We start from the raw sequence: 19611 nt of genomic DNA on the forward strand, positions 1-19611 counted from the left end.
TTCCTACATTGCACACACTGGTCAAACAGTATAATACCAACACGCATTGCTGCTTAAAGGTGCTGTAACACACCCTTCTTTATTACAAAATGAGCATGGATCCAAACACTTTTTGTAGATCTGAAATAGTTTGAACATCCATTTAAAGTACCACAGCAGAAACCCAGGATTTCCAGTTATTTGAGGACTTTAAAATGTGGTCTAGCCTTTTTTTTTCTTTTAAAGAATCATGTGTATTGGGCTTTACAATAAAATAGAGAACCACAACTTATTTACATCACAATATAGTCCCTAATTTTTTGGACTTGAGTTGACTAAATAATCAACAAATGGCTATTTTTCAAGCGGTTCATTATAAAGTACAGTAATTGAAATGCTGATTCCCACTTTGTAATTAAATGAGGAAAACTCTCTGAGCAAAAAAGGATGAAAGGCACAGGAGAACATGGGAGCTCTTGAGTGTATGACATCATGGTATATTAAGGGTTCATTTGTTAGTACTGAACTGAATTTAATGAAATAATTTCAAAACATTTGGAGGCAGGGAGTGCTATGAGACATTCAATATCTCAAAAGTGAAAGAATCATTCCAGGTAAAATCAACTACAGTATTCAAAACCCTGATTACACAGGTGACATTTTATATCCGGTCGACATTGGAAAACACCAATACTTGTTTTTATGTATTCCAAAGTAGAGAATGCAATATCAAAATAGACCATAAGATTGTGTTTTCTGTCAAAGTTCGACATTAGCGTAAAACAACCATTCCAGGAATTTGAGGAATGGTATTGTGGAGGTCTGATAGTAGACTGACAGGTGCCAATCAGGAAAGTCCGGGAAAGGAATCAATCTGGACTGTGTCCTGAATGGAAGATCCTTGGCTTGAGTAAGATATGCGTATCCTCATTTTAAGGTTGACCTGGAGGGCGTGGGTGAGATTGAGATGAAACTTGAATGACGTGTTTCTGCGAGGGTCAGGCTCAAGAAAATACCATTAGAATTGGGACGATAACAGGTATCCGTGTGCATCACCTTGTTTGGGTTGTTGAGAAGCACCAACTGGGTCACCTGAGCGAAGCCTCGTGCAGGAAGCGCATTCCCGCTGGGGGCTTTCATGTGTAAGTGGACACTCTGAAATCATCCAATACACAGGTGAGGACACCAAACACACAGTTTGCTCATGTCGTTAGTTAACGTGTAGTTGTCCTAATAGTATGCCAGTTTTTCTGGTACTATGCTGTATTGTCTTACAAGTTAGGACAGAGCGAATCGAATGGATATTGAATAAATGCTCGAACGGTTTTCCATCAGCAACAAGAATTTTAACACCTCCGTGAGGCTCGTGTACCGCAGCTTGAAGCAATCATTTAAACATTTCTCAACTCTGGCTGAAATCAGAATGAAAATAACCCCAAATTCTTTTCAATTGGGACACATTTACATCACAATTGTGTCCCAAAGTGCTCTGTTCCTCGCAATTCTGACGAAAAGGCGAAAAACCTTGGGCACAGCAGCCTGGAGAGCGAAGCTTGCGATGTCTGAGTCAGAGGAGTTGCTTCCTTTGAGGGTCACTGTCAGGCTCGAGTCGGAGTGTTTCTCACAGCTGAGTGTCAAAGTTACACCGTTCTTCTCGTACACCGTCACTGCTGGGGCTATGAAACAAGTAACATGATAATGTGGTACAAGCCTAGACAAAACACGACTCGTTCTTTTCAAATATGTGACCCTCTCACACGAAAACCGATGAGTCATGTTTTTGATCTATATCAATTTTCTGAAAAGGCATTAAAGATGCTTTTTAATGATGTATAATTGTGGTAATCAGGTCACATTTAAAGATTGGAAGCAGCTTTTCAGCGTTAGCCTAGCAACAAGGATGTTTTGTTTCCCCTTTTCTTCTTGTTGGATAGTCCAAGTGTGTGTAGAACTCGGACCTGGCGCCAGGGGGGTGGGCTCAAAGCCTCCCAACAGATCCAGAAGGTCCCCTCCGGCAGGCTTGGCTGTGTTTATGGGCTGGACGAGTACTGTGTCAGCTTGAACGGACCCCTCGGAGTGCCCAAGCAGGTCCAAAAGATCACATATCTTAAGAAAACCAAACAGCTATGCATCATTATTCATTCCAAACCCACAATGATAAAATAAGAACACTAATTAAAGTGGGATGCCAGAAATGCAAATGAAAACACAGACTGATACAAAACAAGGGCAGCCATGTTGGCAGACTAAATTCTCGACTTCTGACTCACCGAGTGATCTTACGCCAGGCAGAACAATACAAACTGGTTAGCTGAGCTTCATTACCATTGATTTAGCAGAACACACAAAGATGAAATGATGCTCAGGCAGGAAAGCTGCTTTAGATAACAAATAAAACCCATCCATCTTATTTACCTGAATAAATAAGCACAAACTCAAAGCTAGTACATAGAAATCAACACTTAGGTGCACTTAAATCATTTGGCATAAAAGTGCATCGACAGTGGTGACATGTGCTCCGAGGGCATCAGAACTGTACCTGGTTAGCGGGCTGCTGTGGCAGCAGGGCCTCTTTCGGCTTCACCTTGCCCACCTCCATCTCTCTGATGACACCCCCCATCGAGTCCCCGTTGGTATGACCCGGAGAGTTCCTCTCAATCACAGGCATTCTCTCCAGCACTGCTGCCCTGTGGAGACAGTGAACGTCTGTCTCAGTACTTCCAGAAGAATAGCTATGTTTGTCCTCTTGGCATTATACTACAGTGTTTCCCCTCCAACATTCAAATCGTCACAAACCTCATGTGGTCATATTTTCTGAAGAGCGCGTTGTATTCCACTGCCCTCTGCTGGAGCTCCACATCTGTACAGCTGCCGTAAATGCTTACAATGCTTCTTATTCGACTAAAAAACAGACAGATGTGAAAATATGGACATGGAGTTACAAGGTTTTTTGAATTTTTCAGTGTTTTCTCATATATTAACATTTTGGTCTAAAAAAATGAATAGACGTGATTAATTCAATCCCATTAAACATTTTCAATTTAGCTTTATTTGGAAAGGGACTATAATGCTATCAAGAACCCTAAGCAGTAAACAATATAGAAGGGTGAGCTGTGTTCATGTTGGGACAGCGTGGAACCACTACGAGCAGTTAGAGACCCAAGTGTGTCTTACTCGACATTGTCATTGATTCGGGTGCTCAGTTTCATGGTGGCGGTGAGAGCAAAGCCTCTTGTCGCCGGGGTTGACATGTGAGACTGTAGAACCGTTTCCAACGCATCCAGCACGCTGTCGGCAGTCACCTAATTGGAATGATTAACAATAGTGAACAATAAAACAAAATATCTTTTCCTTTATGAAAAAACAAACAAAACAAAAAAAACAGTCTGCTCCGCTTACCTCAATGGGCTCCATCTCTTGACACTCTCCTCCAAGTAGCAGGTCTCCATACTCTCCAATGCACCAGCATGCCACTTGAACTAGCGGTTGCTGTAGACACCCATAAAATGTATACAACTGTGTACAAAACGTGTAATGCGTCTGCATGGAACAAAGAAATGTTGCACTAAGAAATTTTTGTAACAGCATCAGCATTTTATGGCATAGAAGTGTTTTTCATACAAATATTTACTGTAATTACTTCTGCGTTAGCAAAGGTTAGTGACAGAATTGAGCACGTTTCAATGTTGCTACAAAAATGGTACTTTGCCGGAGCCAAGAATTGCAGAAACACACACACACACACCTGAGAGATGTCAGCGAGGAGTGCTCGGTAAAGCTTGTGGACGGTGTAACGGTGAAGCTCAGAAGCATTGGTGATGAGCAGGATCAGGTTGGGGACAGTCTCATCTCTTACATCACCTCCGGCCTATCAGTGCGGGAATTGGGAACAAACAGGAGCGCATAAATACATTTTCAGACACTTTCACACAACTGACAACTGATGCAAGAATTTAACTTGCCCTACTGACAAGCCCTACAGCTGGACAAAACGGAAACAGTTAACCAGGTTGTCAAAATGCATCTATAAATAATGATGAGTTGAGTAATGATCGAATTTTGCTGAAAACAGAATTAATTTTGCTGAAACAGAATTATGTGATGGGTGGAAGGGTGGTCAAATAGTTAGCACATCTGCCTCACAGTTCTGAGGACCGGGTTCAAATCCGGCCTCGCATGTGTGGAGTTTGCATGTTCTCCCCGTGCCTGCGTGCGTTTTCTCCGGGTACTCCAGTTTCCTCCCACATTTCAAAAACGTACATGGTAAGTTAATTGAGGTCTCTAAATTGCCTATAGGTGTGAATGTGAAAGATTGTTTGTCTATATGTGCCCTGCGATTGGCTGGCGACCAGTTTAGGGTGTACCCCGTCTCTCGCCCAGTTAGCGGAGATAGGCACCACCACGCCCGCAACCCTCGTGAGGAGAAGCCGTACGTCGTCAGCGTATGATTGAAAGTTACATTTCATGCTTAGTGTCTGAGGAGTTCTGCAGTTGTTTTGGTGAAACCAACACGGACGTAGATGCCCATTACAATTCAGAGACAGTAATATAGCTAAATGACAGTAACTAATAAGAGACTACTACTACTTGGAAGTAAATTGTCCAAAAATGTTGATTTCATCGACAACCGTGTGGAGCACAGTCTCTTTGGTGAGCAAATGTAAGCTCATTCAGGCAGAAACAGCAATAATAAATTAATGCAATAGTGCATTTATTGGTCAGATTTATTCATTGTCATAGTAACTGGTCATCCTGAAGGCAGGACTCGCACACATAACCTCTGCTGCAAAAACACGTTGAAGGCAACGATGTGTGTAACGTTGAGTCAGCATTTACCATGGTGAGGACATGCAGGATGGTGTCAATGTGCCAGCGCTGGGAGGGTGCGTACCTGACAAACACACACAATGGTGCTTTAGAGCAGGTCAGAAATCCATCTGTGTCTTCACTGCCGTGAACACGCGCACAGAAGTGGCAGAGTGAAACTGTGGTGACATCGCCACACTGCCACTGAGCCATACAATAATGTCTTTGAGAGTAGACACAGGCACACTGAGATGTGTGCCACACAATGGCAGAAAGCAATCCCTGGGATCACATGCAATTGTGAATGTTTGCATGCCGGCTTACATTACATGAATGCATGCATGATTCACTCACCTCTCCGCAGCATGGAAAATACCGCTGGCTGCTTCGGCTCTGAGTTCAGGGGGACAGGAGGAGAGGAATGCGAGCAGCTCCTTCATCATGGAGCGGATGTTGCTGGCAGACACCAATGCTAAGGAGAGGTCTAACGCACGGCTAAACGAATGAAAATGGTCCTGGAAATTAGCTCTCGTTTTAAACTGGTTCATGTACTATGAAGTAGGTGGAAAGTTACCGTTTGACAGAAGCATCCGGGTCCTTCAAACAGTCCACGATGGTTCCTCTGTGCCGCTGCACTGCAATGTTGTCTGTCCCAACAATCTTTTGTAGGGATGTCATGGCAATGTATCTGGACAGGAACACAGCAACAGAAATCCAGCAAAATAGTAAGCGGGAGCTCTATACAAATAAATAAATAAAATCAAAAAATGAATAAATCACAAATGTAGGAGAAAACCGGAGTACCCGGAGAAAACCCCACGCAGGCACGGGGAGAACATGCAAACTCCACACAGGCGAAGCCGGATTTGACCCGGGTCCTCAGAACTGTGAGGCAGATGGGCTAAACAGTTGGCCATTATGTCACCTAGTAATAATTAAAATAATAATAGTAAATTGTGTTCATTTCCCTTGTATCCTATCTTTTTTTCATTCTGCTAAAACAATATTAACCCTTAAACTTTAACAGTAACACCTTATCACCTGAGCTGTCACATGCATGATAAAAAACAAAAAAAGATATCCCATTATCACCACAAAGTAATAAAGGCCCCTGCAGGGAAAAACCGGGCAACTCTGTGTAGTGACCTCATGTCCCTTAAAGATAAGAGCTAGGAAAAATATTACTATAACAAACCGTAGAGGTACAATTGATGAGCATTCACCCTGCCTTGCAGACAGAAAGTGACCTTCTAGTGTGGCTCCAGAGATAATGTACCAGGCCAAAGTGATGAGATAGCTCAGACTGATGACAACCTGTCAGGAAGTTGCCAGTGGCCTCAAGGAACGAAAATGTACAGAAAAGGAAGCAGAGGATGGGGGAAGAGATGAAAATGAGGAAAAGGAATTTGGGGTCGAAAGCTGTTAAGTTGCACTGACCGAATGTTCCTGTCGTTGTTAAGAAGGAAGCGACCCAGGATGTTCACAGCCAGGATCTGAGGAAATAAGTGTATATTTATGAATTGCTGTGATTGAATATAATAGTTACTAGTAAGTATTGTGAATGCACCGCACCCCATTCAAAAGTGTCTCTCACCCTGAGGCCACTTTCAGACTTGATGTCCAGCACCGTAAGAACAGTCTCATACAGCACAGCATTGCCCACAGTCTTAGTGCTATCTGTGTTGGTAGCTACCTATACAAAAGCATATGCACACAAAATCATCCATTAGATTCCCTGTTGCAAACAATAACATTAAACAGCTAGCCTCTAGTGTGAGACAATGAGGCATGCGCTGTAAGCAATAATCAAACCTGAGCTAGTAGATCATTCATGGTGTCGCTAGCTGCCTCGTTGTTGTGACCAAGGATTCGCAGCAGTCTCAAGATGCGGACCTACGAATGGAGGAGACTTCTTTTTTTTTTTTTTAACCGGCAAGGATTTGTTTGTGTGTAACATCCTGTCTACAGTTTGTGATTCTATTATTATTATTTTTAAATGTATGATCGCTAGGTAGGCAGCGGTGACTGAATACAAATAACTTCCCAAACATGACTGATATTTTGTGCGTATGCGTGGTCAGAAACTTAAATCTCTAACAAAGTTTCATCTGGATTATATTCAGATTTTCCACACATCAGATGTGACAAGGAAAATGCCATTGAAAAATAATAGGAGCTCTAAATTTACTTCATATCAGGTTGTGTGCTCTTAATAGTTAAAAGGAAGCAGTTTCATAAATCAAGATCAAATGAAACCATATTAGGAGCAATTCTGGATATGGACGAAATGTTAGCTCCTTTTAGCTAATATAGATGGACTGAGGTCTGCCCTCTTTGAGAGCTCCATGTTGCACTGGCTCATCTTCCACTTTATTAGCTTGAGACACAAGCATCTCACTGCTGATGGAGAGGAGCATGTTAGCCTGTGACCTTTCCCACTAGATTCAGGTTAAGTGTTTAAGGCCTGCCGTACACCGAGTGACGCGGCCTAATGAGAGTGAATTGCTGCACAGTGTGCAGGGTTCTGCAACTCGTTTGCATGCATGGCCGACCGTCCACAATTAGTTTGCTGCGATTCAGAATTTGAATTTCAAGTGAAAAATAATGCAACGTTGCAGATATAACAGCCAATCAAAAATGCCATGTCATATCACATGAGCTTAGATCAATAAAAACAAGAGCTGGTTCAAATCTTGCCTCGTCTGTCTGGAGTTTGCATGTTCTCCCCGTGCCTGTGCGGATTTTCTCCGGGTACTCCGGTTTCCTCCCGCATTCCAAAAACATGCATGGTAGGTTAATTGAAGGCTCTATAAATTCCCCGTAGGTGTGAATGTGAGTGCGAAAGGTTGCTTGTTTATATGTGCCCTGCGATTGGCTGGCAACCAGTTCAGGGCCTCTCGCCCGAAGATAGCTGGGATAGGCTCCAGCACGACCGCAACCCTAGTGAGGATAAGCGATGTAGAAAATGGATGGATGGGTAATAATAGTATAGTATAGTCTATGTGGTGCTTCAAAACATTGTTTCTCGATAATAACACGGGGGGATCGGATAGCTCTTTTGCTCTTCTAGCGAGTTGGTATGTGTGCCAGGGTAAATCGTTGACTGTGATTTGTTCACATTTGTCCAGTTCACTCGTCTCGCTGGGGGTGCGCAATTAGCTGTATTACAGTGTAGACAAACCTGTAGGAAAGGATCACTGATCCCTGCCACATCATGCTCTGGAGAGTAACTGGAAGTGACCAAGCCTTTCATAATGTGAACCAGATCTGGGACCGCCTGCAATATACACAGACACTGTCTAAGTAGACATGCTCAACTCAGGTAGTCAAGGGCCTTCACTTCTGAACAAGAATATAGGGGAGGTGCATTCAAGTTTGTCCCTGAAGCTGTTTTTAGAGCATTTCACTGTATAAACAAGGGAATGTAGAGTTCTGCAGGCCAGTTGGCAAACAGTGCGAGGTTCATATGGATGTTTAACAGTTTATGTTAGCATCTTAAGTGAATTTACTTTGTGTTATCAGTCCCAAAGTGTGTGTGCACTTGTGGTGTGTGTGTGTGTGTGTGTGTGGGGAGAGGGGGGGGGGGGGTCCTTTGCACCTTTCTGAAGCGCTTCAGTGTCTCTGGATTACACTCACACAGCACAGTGATGAGCACTACAGCACCGTGGAGCACACCTTGAGAGAACCAGAGCCAAAACTTTGAATACAACCCCACCCACGAAATGTTTGTCTCAGACAGGTGCAGAAGGTATACTGACCGTGGTGCTTCTCAGACAGGAGAGAGCGAGCTGTCGGGGCAAAGAGTTCCCAGAGATCTGGAACCTTTCTAACAATGTATATGGCACACAGTGCAGCCTTGGTAAACAAGAGAATGACATCAGCAACAATGATCCATTGCTTGTTTAATCCAGAACCTAACTATATTAACTGTATTGATTACCTAAGGAACATTGGGTAGTGAATGTCATTGAGTTCCTCATAATAAAGAGCACACTTCAACTTTCCCAACTTAAGACATGGCTATCACATTTTAAACAAAGTAGACTCCAGGAATGGTTTTGCAATCAAGAAAAATGCAGATCCCAAACAAAGATGAGACAGTACAAACAATCTCAGTATTACCTGATCACTCTTACTGCTTTCCCTTATTTATATTTTTTTTTTTTTGCATTTAGTTAGCGATTAAGAATGAAATTGTTTATGGTATTATGGTTTACCTATAAACTGCTAACTACTGTTATTACTGGACTAAGCATTGCCGAGAGTAGTAGTTGTTTTTCCATCTTTTTACACCCGGTTCACGGTGCAACAACAAATATTTGGTTGTTGCCGTTTTCAAATGTGTTTGACTTCCAGGTTCCATTATATAATGGACAGGATTTTTTTTTTTTTAATGTAAATAATGAGAAGCTTTTTACCTTCTTCTTAATATAAGAATTAGAGGCTCGAAGCAGCCTCTCGATCTCTGGGGCGAGATCTTTGCACATCTCTGCTGAGCCTATGCAAGCGAGTGTGCACAGAGCCAGAGACTGCACATACTGGCTACTGTGTGACAGGTCACTGAAAGGCAAGAAAAGCACACGCCTGCTGTATTATATGATGAATGAAATTCGAAAAAGCTTTGTAATTTCTGATTTCTACTTTCTCCTTATATGTTGTGACACATTTGGTCTCTGGAGTAAATTTGTTACAAAACATCAATAATCTAACTGACCAATCAGACATATGCACGATCTAAGGCAAACACTTTACCAAGATAATAATGCTTAGTTTTGACCAGAGGTGGGTAGAGTAGCCAAATATTGTACTCAAGTAAGAGCACTGTTACTTTAGAATATGACTCAAGTAAAAGTCAAAAGTAGCCATCCAAATATTTACTTGAGTAAGAAAGTACTCAATGAAAAAAAAACTACAAGAGTAATTTGTCAGTAACCTCTGATTATTATTAATATTATTTCTTTTAATCAGACCAGCTGTCCAGACTTCGTGATTGTGTGTGCGTGTGCACCTTCATATGGATAGGGCTAATTTTGCCATATCCACTGCCAAAACAACATCTGCAACTTACCACAAGGTGTTTTCTCAATGTTAGAAGTGGCCTGAAATATCCAAGTTTGGGCAGTCACAATTAAAGAGCTGCATGACAACGCTGTTGTTTTTTAATCTGTAAAATTAACACAGTTCCCCCCCAAAGAAAAATGAGTCATTTTGATTGGCTTGCGAAGGCTATGTGCGTAGTGATGTGACTGCCTTGTGTCGTCTGATTGCTGAATTGGATTCAATTAACATCAGTGATCCTGTTTGATTGGCGCAACGGACACCCTATGCGGAAGTTGAAGATGGAGTCTAATAATAGATGCGCACACGCAAGAATGAATAAATAAAAGTAGCGAACGGCATGTCGATCATTGTAACGGAGTAAAAGTATTGATCTTTCTGCACATAACTACTCAAGTAAAAAGTACCGTGCATTTAAAGTACTCTGACAAGTACAGTTTAAGGAAAATGTTACTTGAGTAAATGTAAGTGTAAATGTAAATGGGTAAGTGTAGCGTTACTACCCACCTCTGGTTTTGGCACATCACAATTGTTGCTCTTGATTTTAATCTAATTTGATCGCACAGCTAAACCCAAGATATGTACTGTAAGTGCAAACAGCTAAATTAATCTTGATAAGTTATTTTTAAGTTCCTGATTGGAATGGGCTACTTACTTCTTTATAGAATTGGTGATGAGCAAACTGGCATCCTGCTTCTCATCCAGCAGCATCATGGCTCCCAGGTATCCTACACGCTTTTCACTGTAACGGGGGCTGGCGATCATGCGAACACACTCCATCTAACAGCGAGAATGAAAACGGCGTTATATGAAAAGTATACGAAAGAAGACATGCCTCAAAAGAAATTCGGATCTCTTTGCACGTTCCAGTGGAAATCAGACATAGCTCCAAAACAGCTGAGCTGGAACCAGGGCGGACTCGGTGGTAAACATGTGAAATATGAATTTAAATCCTCCGCACATTCCTGAGTTCCAGAAGCTTTTCTGCCGAGAGACCTGAAATCAGGTCATTCGTATTTTCCGAGCTTATCTATGTCACTAGTGAAGATCTCCGCCTACCTCTCTCCCAACGAGCCAGCGCTGTCAAAATAATAACACACATGCTCTCACAAGTAGTGAGGGTTGGGTCTTCTACATGGAGGCAACCAATCAGAGCAAAGGGGGCAGTCTTAGCCAAATATGGACAAAGCGGATACAAAACTGGGTCAAACAGAAGTAGCTGTAAGAGGGGCCTTTTTTGGACACTCGTATGAGAAAACCAAGGTGATTTTGTTTTAAAATGAAATTTACACTTTTATACTAAGTCCATGTTAGACAGTCACTCTATGGAGGTCTTAATAGCCAAAATATGGGATAGTTAAGTTATCATTTCAATTAACTTGGCAGAAAATGACACAGTTGTCACATTTAAACAAGTTATGAACAAACCGAGTGTGCCAGGAGCCCATATTCCTGGCTGCAGCCATGCACACATATTAAAAGGTAACTCAACCAGCTATAATCGGCGGTGATTTTCACAGACTAGTACTACAGAACATAAATCGGAGTGCATCTTATTCACTAGTGAGCAATGCTTTGTGATATTTTTAATTCTGGAAATGGTTTGCCTTTCATTTCCCCCATTTTCTCCAACAAAACTAGTGCATGCTAGTATGCTTTTATTTTGAAGGCCTGATTGTCCAGCCTACCAGAAATGTGTACCGAAGATTCCAGAGTGTTGCCGAAGGTACGGGAAGCACAGAGTTGGGTTGGTGACGTCATCAATAAAAGACTTGCACGGAATAAGACTTTTTGCCGTCTGTTGAACTCATTGTATACAACACTGATATCCTACTTGATTTTAGACCTTTTGGAGGGAAAGGTCATTTGTTTTTGCAGACTTATGCCACAAACACCAATTTGCACACTAAATTGACAAGTGTAATTCAAAAGCTTGGTGGTGAAGTGCTACCTGCACGAGTGAAAATCACAAGGAAAATCACATGGGAGAGTCTCCAAAAACACCAAAAAGATCTTAACCTACAGTGGCAGGCTTAATCATCTGGCCACAGCTGCCAAACCTCTAGTGTGTGTGTGTGTGTGTGTGTGTGTGTGTGTATATGTGTGTGTATATATATATATATATATATATAAAATAGACAATTATTATTATTAAAAAAAATAATAATAATAAATAAAGAAACCTCAGCCCCCAAAGCCAGTATCACTTAGCAACATGATTTTTTGGTAGACCCATGACTGACAAAGTCTCAAGAACCAACGCTGTAAAACTAACAGGAAGTCTGCCATTTTGGTTAGAAGCAGACATTTTAGGCTCATTTTGGGCATTTCCAGGGGTCCTTCAAAGATGAACTACAGACTTTGTCTGATTACTATTTACTACCAATTGTGAACCATTTTATATATAACAGACAATGCAGTCGTGCTCTAAAATATTGACAATATTGGGGGGGTCATGCTTGCAGACTTGCGAGTCGACCCATTCTAATTTGTTCATCAAGTATTTGGAACTTTTACACTTTCAGGGAAAACATTTCCATTGTGAAGTGACTCAGATGCACCATCTGCCATGATGGTTTCTCATCACACTCCATCCATCCATTTTCTTAACCGCTTATCCTCACTAGGGTCGCAGGATGCTGGAGCCTATCCCAGCCATCTTCCAGCGGGAGGCATGGTACACCCTGAACTGGTCGCCAGCCAATCACAGGGCACATAGAAACAAACAACCATTCACACTCACATTCATACACCTACGGGCAATTTAAAGTCTCCAATCAATCTACCGTGGCTGTTTTGGGGATGTGGGAGTGTGGGAGGAAACCGGAGTGCCTGGAGAAAACCCACTCAGGCACAGGGAGAACATGCAAACTCCACATAGGCGGGGCCGGGATTTGAACCCAGGTCCCCAGAACTTTGAGGCAGATACGCTAACCGGTCGTCCCACCGTGCCGACCTCATCGCACTCATCTCTAGTAACTCAAATCCTCTCACCTGACCAAAGTGTGCGGGGTAGCCAAGCATGTGCACATAGAGAAGCTTGGCCAGGTTGTGAGACCGGCCGTCGTTGTCAGATTGTCTGAATTGTGCCCGGATGGCAGCGCATTCCCTCTGTATGACACCCCGCTCCTCACACTGAGTCCTGGCTGACCTGATGGCCCGGATCATCTCCTGCAGTGGTATCGATGGAGACATGGCTGTGTGTGTGTGTGTGTGTGTGTGTATGTGTGTCTGAGTGTGAGTGAGTGAGCGAGCAATAAAAAGGTTAGAATAGATTCAAATAGTCCGTTTACTTCTGCATCTGACATTCATACAAATATATATCGGCCCATTATAAATACCACTTATTCCCGTAGTTTAATGCTGACTGTACGCAATACATTTGTAGATGTTTTCAAGTTAGTGAAACTTAACGGCGCATTACGGCGCTTTTGAATGTGTAAAAATAGACATTGGGTTGTGGTGTTAACAAGTTATTTTGATACTACCTCCACCAACGACACAGGTCTCTCAGGCAGCGTAGCCGGTGGCTAAACCTTTCGTAGCGCCGAGCTAACAGTGGAGAGGGTGTCACGCTAGAGAGATAGATAGATTAGCATGACAGTCTACTGATGTGGAAGATTGCTGTCATGTATATATATATAAATATAAAAAAGCATACTCAACAATGCGTAGAGTACGCCATTCAAAAAAATAAACAAACTACCTTCACACACATCCGCAATCGTCCTGGTGGACACCAATCTTGGCGTTGTACTCGTGAACAAACATAAACTGATGCCAGTGGTGAGTCATTTCCTTGTACAATCTTTCAAAAATAAATTATGTTGCGAGTCATTTCCTTGTATAATCTTTCAAAATAAATGTAGTATGTTTTTAAAAATCGCGGTACAAGGTGTTTTTGCATTGTTGGATGAATAATAACTAAGACAAGGAGAATTATTCAATGCAACGGTGTCAAAGCGTTATCAATACTTTTATTTTGAATACAATATATTCCGTTTCCGGATTAACGCCAACTACTGTCCAAAAGCTTTTCCCATGACTTCCGCAATTCCTTGCTGTGTGTGGTGTTGAAGCAGGTGGACGAAACCTGATGAAACATGATACGAGTGCTACCTTCTTTCACAGCACTATATCACTCCATCAAGACAAACACAATCTGAAGAAAGGCATTAGACTAAGGAAAAAATATTTGTTGCATTATCAGTTTTATTTTCTTAAATGATTGCAGCATATTACACACCATATGAATTTATGAGAAGGACCAATTAAGGAATTGTTATCACCAATAGCTTACGACTATTTCTTAATAGGATTTAAATCCGATGATAACAAATATTCAAAACATAGGCTATGTGCATTTGGTCATTCAAGTTTTAACGCCTGGAGCGTGATAACATTAACAACATAGTGCTGGAATTATAAATACAACCTGAACATTAAAATACTAAGTAAATGCATCACTTAAGAAAAAAGGAGGAGGGTTCTACAAACCCCAATTTGAACCGATATTCAATTGAATACGCAAAAAAGACTATTCAAACTATTGAGCGTAATTTTTTATTTATTTTTTCCTACAAATATTCTCATTGGCGGCAAGGTGGACAACTAGTTAGCACATCTGCCTCACAGTTCTGAGGACTCAGGTTCAAATCCGGCCTTGGCTGTGCTGAGTTTGCATGTTCTCCCCGTGCCATGCATGGTAGGTTACTTTAAGCCTTTTCAATTGTCCGTAGGTGTGAATGTGAGTGCGAATGGTTGCTTGTTTATATGTGCCCTGCGATTACACTTATACAGCACTTTTCAAGGAAGGTGAAGACGGACCGTGATGATGTGCTGAGTGCGCCGTTAAGCCCGCTGAAAATGGAGAGTGCAACAAAGACGGGTATGCTCCATGACATTACACCTAGCAATTGCTCTCCAAATGTCTGGGACTCTATGAACAGACAAGAAAAAACAGGTACATAGTATAAAGCCGGATACTGATTTAGCCTTTGTATTGCATTATTTGATAGCATTATGCCTCTTGCTATTACAGAAAAAAACAAACCACAAAAGTTTGAAAATCATCAGAATTTTATGGATGGTCATTTATCGAGGCTTTTTCACCACAGCCGCAGCATTGGAACCCAACAGCTCCTGTGGACTCATGCGTGGCTGTGATGTAGGCCATATTAGCAAAAACAAAAACAAGGTGTGCAAGGAGATGAAGATGGAAGATTGACCAGAGCAGATTCCTGGAAAATCCATCCCTCCATCCATCCATTTAACAGATTTGAACCCAGGTCCTCAGAACTGTGAGGCAGATGTACTAACTAGTGGTCCACCGTGCTGCCTCCTAGAAAGTCAGATTGATAAAATTCACAATAAAATGCTGTCTTAATTATGACGTTAGGATCTTGTTCACCTGTTCGGGTCCACTAGTTCCTCTGTAGTTGATAAAATTCTAGCCTGCATCAGCAAAAGAGCCCTGAAGGAAGTAGATGGCAATGAGACCCACACCGTAGTCCTGGAGGCTCTCAAAGGCATGTTCTGGCTTTGAACAGTAATGGTGACCTGTGAAGTGGAAACAGATTGGAAGCATTATGTTTGCATAGTCTATTGTTTAAGCAGCAAACTGTGGTATATATTAAATAGAGATTCCCAACAACCCGGCCAAGACCATTACACACCTGTCAGTAAAACCCCCTTGGGAATGCAAGGGCAAAAGTAATACAGCCCGATAGTAATAGGTTACACATTTTTAACTAAATATTGTCCATTGAAATCTATTTTTAGAATTTTGAAATAAAATGTTTGAAGAATTAATATACAGTCAATTTTCTTGTACCATCACCTCTGGGTCAAAGGTGGGCACGCACAATCCACAATAAATCCTTGCAGATAAAAGGACGACTTTTAGTGTGTTTCAACCAGAGGAAATAGCCAAGGCCTTGGATAAATACCGTTGTCAAACTTAGTCACAAAATAACTAAATAACTGTGTTGTCATGTGCTCTGACAGTACCGCTGCATTGACTGTATGCCCATCTCGCTTCATCACTCTAAAAAAATGTTTTACATGTCACTCAAGACTCCATATTGGCAGTGATACCAATCTCATGAGAATTTCTAAAGTCTGGTAAAACAGAGAGATGTCATGCTTGACGGTGTTCAAATACAAGTCCCCTCCCGTCCCCCTCAAAAAGCAAAGGCTGGCGATACAAATGCACTTCAGAACCCCACTCTTAAATGGCGGCTGCAAACTTCACAACAGTAGGTATATGTTCTTAAAATGAAAATTTAAATATACCTGTATATCAAAATAGACAATATCACTGGGCAGAGGAGTGATACATGAATAAAATGAGCCCTAGTTTGTAAGAATCTGTAGAAAAATGCCCGGATGTTTCTTACTAGTTGAAGCGAAAACAATGTTTAATCAGGCCATGTTCTGACATTTCAGTGGCGGCGTCCGCTCGAGCCGTCTCAATTAGCACATCAAACTGATAGCAAGCACATCATCAGATTTACTTAATACTTCACAGAAAACAAGAATAACTGTGAACAACAGTAACCAATGTGCTAACCAGTCGGGCCACCATGCCGCCAATCTTGACTTTTAGTCAATAGAATTGATAGTGTTGTTTGTGTATCATGTTTCCACAAGAGCTGTCACCATTGCTGTCGCCTTCTCTTGGTACCGAAAAAAGGCTTCCCTGCTGAGGCTGCTGCCCCCGCGACCCGACCTCGGATAAGCGGAAGACAATGGATGGATGAATGGCTATTCAGATATCTATTGCAGAATTAATAAATCATACAAATGTCTCTCTCCTTCACATGAATTTTATTCATGAATATCCATGAAATGCCACATCAGATTTGGGTGGGACCACTTTTGTTGGAGACCCGGGACCGGTGTTGCGGTATCTCATAGATTTTTTTTTTGAAATCTATAGTATCTCATAGATTTTTTTTTTGAAATCCGTGGTAATGACAGTGAAATAGACCAATTTCGGGATTTATTTTGAAATGCCACATCAGATTTGGGTGGGACCACTTTTGTTGGAGACCCGGGGTCGTGTAGTGTCCCCCAGAACTGGACCGTTGTTGCGATAACTCAAGATTTTTTTAATGAATTTTTGAAATCCGTGGTAATGACAGTGAAATAGACCAATTTCAGGGGACTTACTTTGAAATGCCACATCAGATTTGGGTGGGACCACTTTTGTTGGAGACCTGGGGTTGTGCAGTGTCCCCCAGAACTGGACCGGTGTTCCGATATCTCATAGATTTTTGGGGGGATTTTTTTTCCAGTCAGGGGTAATGACAGCAAAATATGCAGTTTTCATAGACTTTTATTTTGAAATACAATATCAGATCTTCATCAAACCTCTTTTAGTGGAGTCCTTGGTGGTCTGTCACACAAATCCGGACTTGTCTTGCGATACCAATGGGATTATTTTAGGGTAGCTTTGGCTCAGTAGGTACAACAGGTTCGAATCCCGGCTACGACTGTCGAAGTGTTCCTTGGCCAAGACACTGAACCCTAATTTGCTCCCAGTGGGCCTGGCAGTGTCTCGCATGGCATCAGTCGCCCATTGGTTTTAGAATGTGTGTGTGAATCTGAGGCTTTGTAAAGCGATTTGGGCCCCCTGTGATGGTCTAGATAAAGCGCTATATAAGTGCAGTCCATTTAGCATTTATTTTTACCAAGATATCAAATAAAGTAAACTTTTTAATGCATCTCAAGATTCAAATTAACCTTGCTGGTTGCATTCCTTAACCGAAGAGCATTGACGTCCGGCTTTTATTTTGAAGCTCCATTCTAGTGTGCGCCATCTTAGCAGTTAAGCCTAGCATAGCTAGCTAACCCATAATGCCTGCCCAACTACGATGACGGTCTTCGCGGTCTTTTAGGGAAAATAATTTTTTTTTTAAACACACGCACACAAAAATAAGTACTCACCAGGGAAGGAAATTAAAGCTATCTTTCTCCGCAGCAGCGCCGCCACAAATTGTCGAATGTCGAGAAAGAAAGCAAGCCGAGAACGCAAGGAACACTTGTCCTTGCGTTGCAATGGGCGGTCCCAATTCAAATTTCGAATCAAACATTTGTTTTGACTTCGTGAATGACAAAGTGAAACTATTACTTCATCTTAGCAAAAAATAAAAAGTACATGTATAAGATTTGTTTTAGAAAATTAAATGTATAAAACAATAAATAGGTTGCACGAAAGAAGGGGTTGAGAGCGCAGAATATACGTCATCATCCTTTTGATCTCTTTGATACCTTGTTCTCCTCCCTCCTATAAAAGTACTGATGGGATTTCACTGTGATTTCACGTAAGCGCCGGTGAAGAACAGTGTTGATCTAGTCGGAGTGCGTCTTCCTCCCTTCTTTGGAAAAGTTCAGCAGGTAAAGGAATCTTGACTTGATTTAGTCAAATAGAATTGATAGTGTTGTGTTTGTGTATCATGTTTCCACATGAGCTGAAATAGTGTAAAGTACTCCCATTATTTTTACACTTGTAATGGAAAAGACCATTAAGTGGCTGATGACATGTTTTTATTTGACAGTGAAAACATTGCTGATAACTTTTATACTTGTAATAATGCAAAAAAAAAAAAAAAAAAGTTATTGATGACATTGTGTTTGCATTTGCCAGTGTGCACAACCCAAGGCGAGGATGCGGTGCCTCCTTAGTTTTTTTGTCCTCCTGGGAGCGCTTTGCTGCATTGGTCCAGCGAGCGCTCTGATTATCAGCATGAGCCAGAGCCGCTACTATGCCGCCAGGGGGTCAAATGTCAGGCTGGCCTGCCAGTACACACTCGCCCTGGACGTCACGCAGTACATGGAGATCATATGGAGTGTTGTGTCTGCGAAGGAAGATGAGAAAACCATCCTTTGGTTTACTGACGGCCGCTTGAATGCTGATCTGTACAAACCTCTGGAGGGGAGGGTCCACTTCACGTCATCCGATCCCCAAAACGGAGACGCTTCCATCATCATCTCAGATGTTCGACTCTCAGACTCCGAGACCTACCGGTGCTTTGTGAAGAACTTACCTGAATTGGACCATCAGAAAATGGACCTGACGGTCGTGGATCCGCTGTCCCGACAAACCGACAATCCGGTCTCGCTGACGACTACCGCTGTCGCTGCAATCGCAGTCTTTGTCACTATCACAGTGCTCGGCGCTGTCGCCATTGCTGTCGCCTTCTCTTGTTACCGAAAATAGAAATCCCTGGAAACCAGCAAAATAACCAGTTCAGGGTGTACCCCGCCTCCTGCCCGATGACTGCTGGGATAGGCTCTAGCACGCCCGCGACCCTAGTGAGGAGAAGCGGCTCATAAAATGGATGGATGATCTCTTCTTTGGTGTGACAGCACAAAGATGTGATGACGTCCGCGTTTGGCATTTGCCCACCAACAGTGTTTTGATTTGCATTTCTCTTCTCTCAAATGTTCACATTGTTTAATGTTATATTTCATTTTTGACCACAACAGCATTTTGATTAGCGTTTTAAATATGTTCAACTTCATTTTCAATTATAAATGTCAGTTGTCTTTTGTACTGTGAAGTCTTGATACACTTGTAAATGTTGACATAAAGGCCTGAAAATTCAAAGGCTGCTTTATAAAGAATGAATTGTTTAGAATTTGTTCCTCGGTAAGAGTAACACTAAACTAGTTCAATTCAAGGAACAAGGTGTGGTTTAGACCAATGGGGTAATCACATTTATCCAAAAAGCAGAATCGCAATTAAAATTCAATTTCCCAATA

At 41.9% G+C, this 19611-nt stretch overlaps 2 protein-coding genes across 4 annotated transcripts; one reads left to right on the top strand and one right to left on the bottom strand.

Moving 5' to 3' along the window:
- Positions 1–46: 46 nt before the first annotated feature.
- Positions 47–17910, bottom strand: ap1g2 (adaptor related protein complex 1 subunit gamma 2). Of its 3 annotated transcripts, none has more exons than XM_061693556.1 (24): positions 17794–17910; positions 15254–15402; positions 13550–15184; positions 12838–13418; positions 10499–10623; positions 9204–9345; positions 8544–8640; positions 8384–8460; positions 7967–8062; positions 6598–6678; positions 6380–6478; positions 6223–6278; positions 5360–5473; positions 5140–5280; positions 4816–4870; positions 3725–3847; positions 3379–3468; positions 3154–3281; positions 2776–2880; positions 2519–2666; positions 1938–2085; positions 1504–1655; positions 1036–1134; positions 47–922 (listed from the first exon to the last, which is right to left on the bottom strand). In XM_061693556.1, the coding sequence occupies exons 4-24, from the start codon at positions 13036–13038 to the stop codon at positions 827–829; spliced, it is 2373 nt and encodes a 790-aa protein (XP_061549540.1). In that variant the 5' UTR covers positions 13039–13418; positions 13550–15184; positions 15254–15402; positions 17794–17910; the 3' UTR covers positions 47–826. The 3 variants fall into 3 exon arrangements, with proteins under 3 accessions (XP_061549540.1, XP_061549539.1, XP_061549541.1); XM_061693555.1 differs by having other exon boundaries at positions 3379–3519; XM_061693557.1 differs by lacking the exons at positions 10499–10623; positions 12838–13418; positions 13550–15184; positions 15254–15402; positions 17794–17910 and having other exon boundaries at positions 3379–3519; positions 8544–8611; positions 9204–9283.
- LOC133411324 (coxsackievirus and adenovirus receptor homolog) lies at positions 17740–19473 on the top strand. The gene is made up of 2 exons (XM_061693558.1): positions 17740–18243; positions 18494–19473. The coding sequence occupies exon 2, from the start codon at positions 18515–18517 to the stop codon at positions 19064–19066; it is 552 nt and encodes a 183-aa protein (XP_061549542.1). The 5' UTR covers positions 17740–18243; positions 18494–18514; the 3' UTR covers positions 19067–19473.
- Positions 19474–19611: the final 138 nt, after the last annotated feature.

Source organism: Phycodurus eques, chromosome 13 (assembly GCF_024500275.1).
Source record: "Phycodurus eques isolate BA_2022a chromosome 13, UOR_Pequ_1.1, whole genome shotgun sequence".
NCBI classification, from domain to species: Eukaryota; Metazoa; Chordata; class Actinopteri; order Syngnathiformes; family Syngnathidae; genus Phycodurus; species Phycodurus eques.

What these genes read in the sequence shown, in the direction of transcription:
- ap1g2 (XM_061693555.1), bottom strand. Translation starts at nt 13,038, where the DNA reads ATGTCTCCATCGATACCACTGCAGGAGATGATCCGGGCCATCAGGTCA. An exon ending in AACAACGACAGGAACATTCG is followed by an intron (nt 5,474 to 6,222) that starts GTCAGTGCAACT and finishes GTTCCTGTCCAG; the next exon opens with ATACATTGCCATGACATCCC. An exon ending in GCCCACCCCCCTGGCGCCAG is followed by an intron (nt 1,656 to 1,937) that starts GTCCGAGTTCTA and finishes CTTGTTTCATAG; the next exon opens with CCCCAGCAGTGACGGTGTAC.
- LOC133411324 (XM_061693558.1), top strand. Translation starts at nt 18,515, where the DNA reads ATGCGGTGCCTCCTTAGTTTTTTTGTCCTCCTGGGAGCGCTTTGCTGC.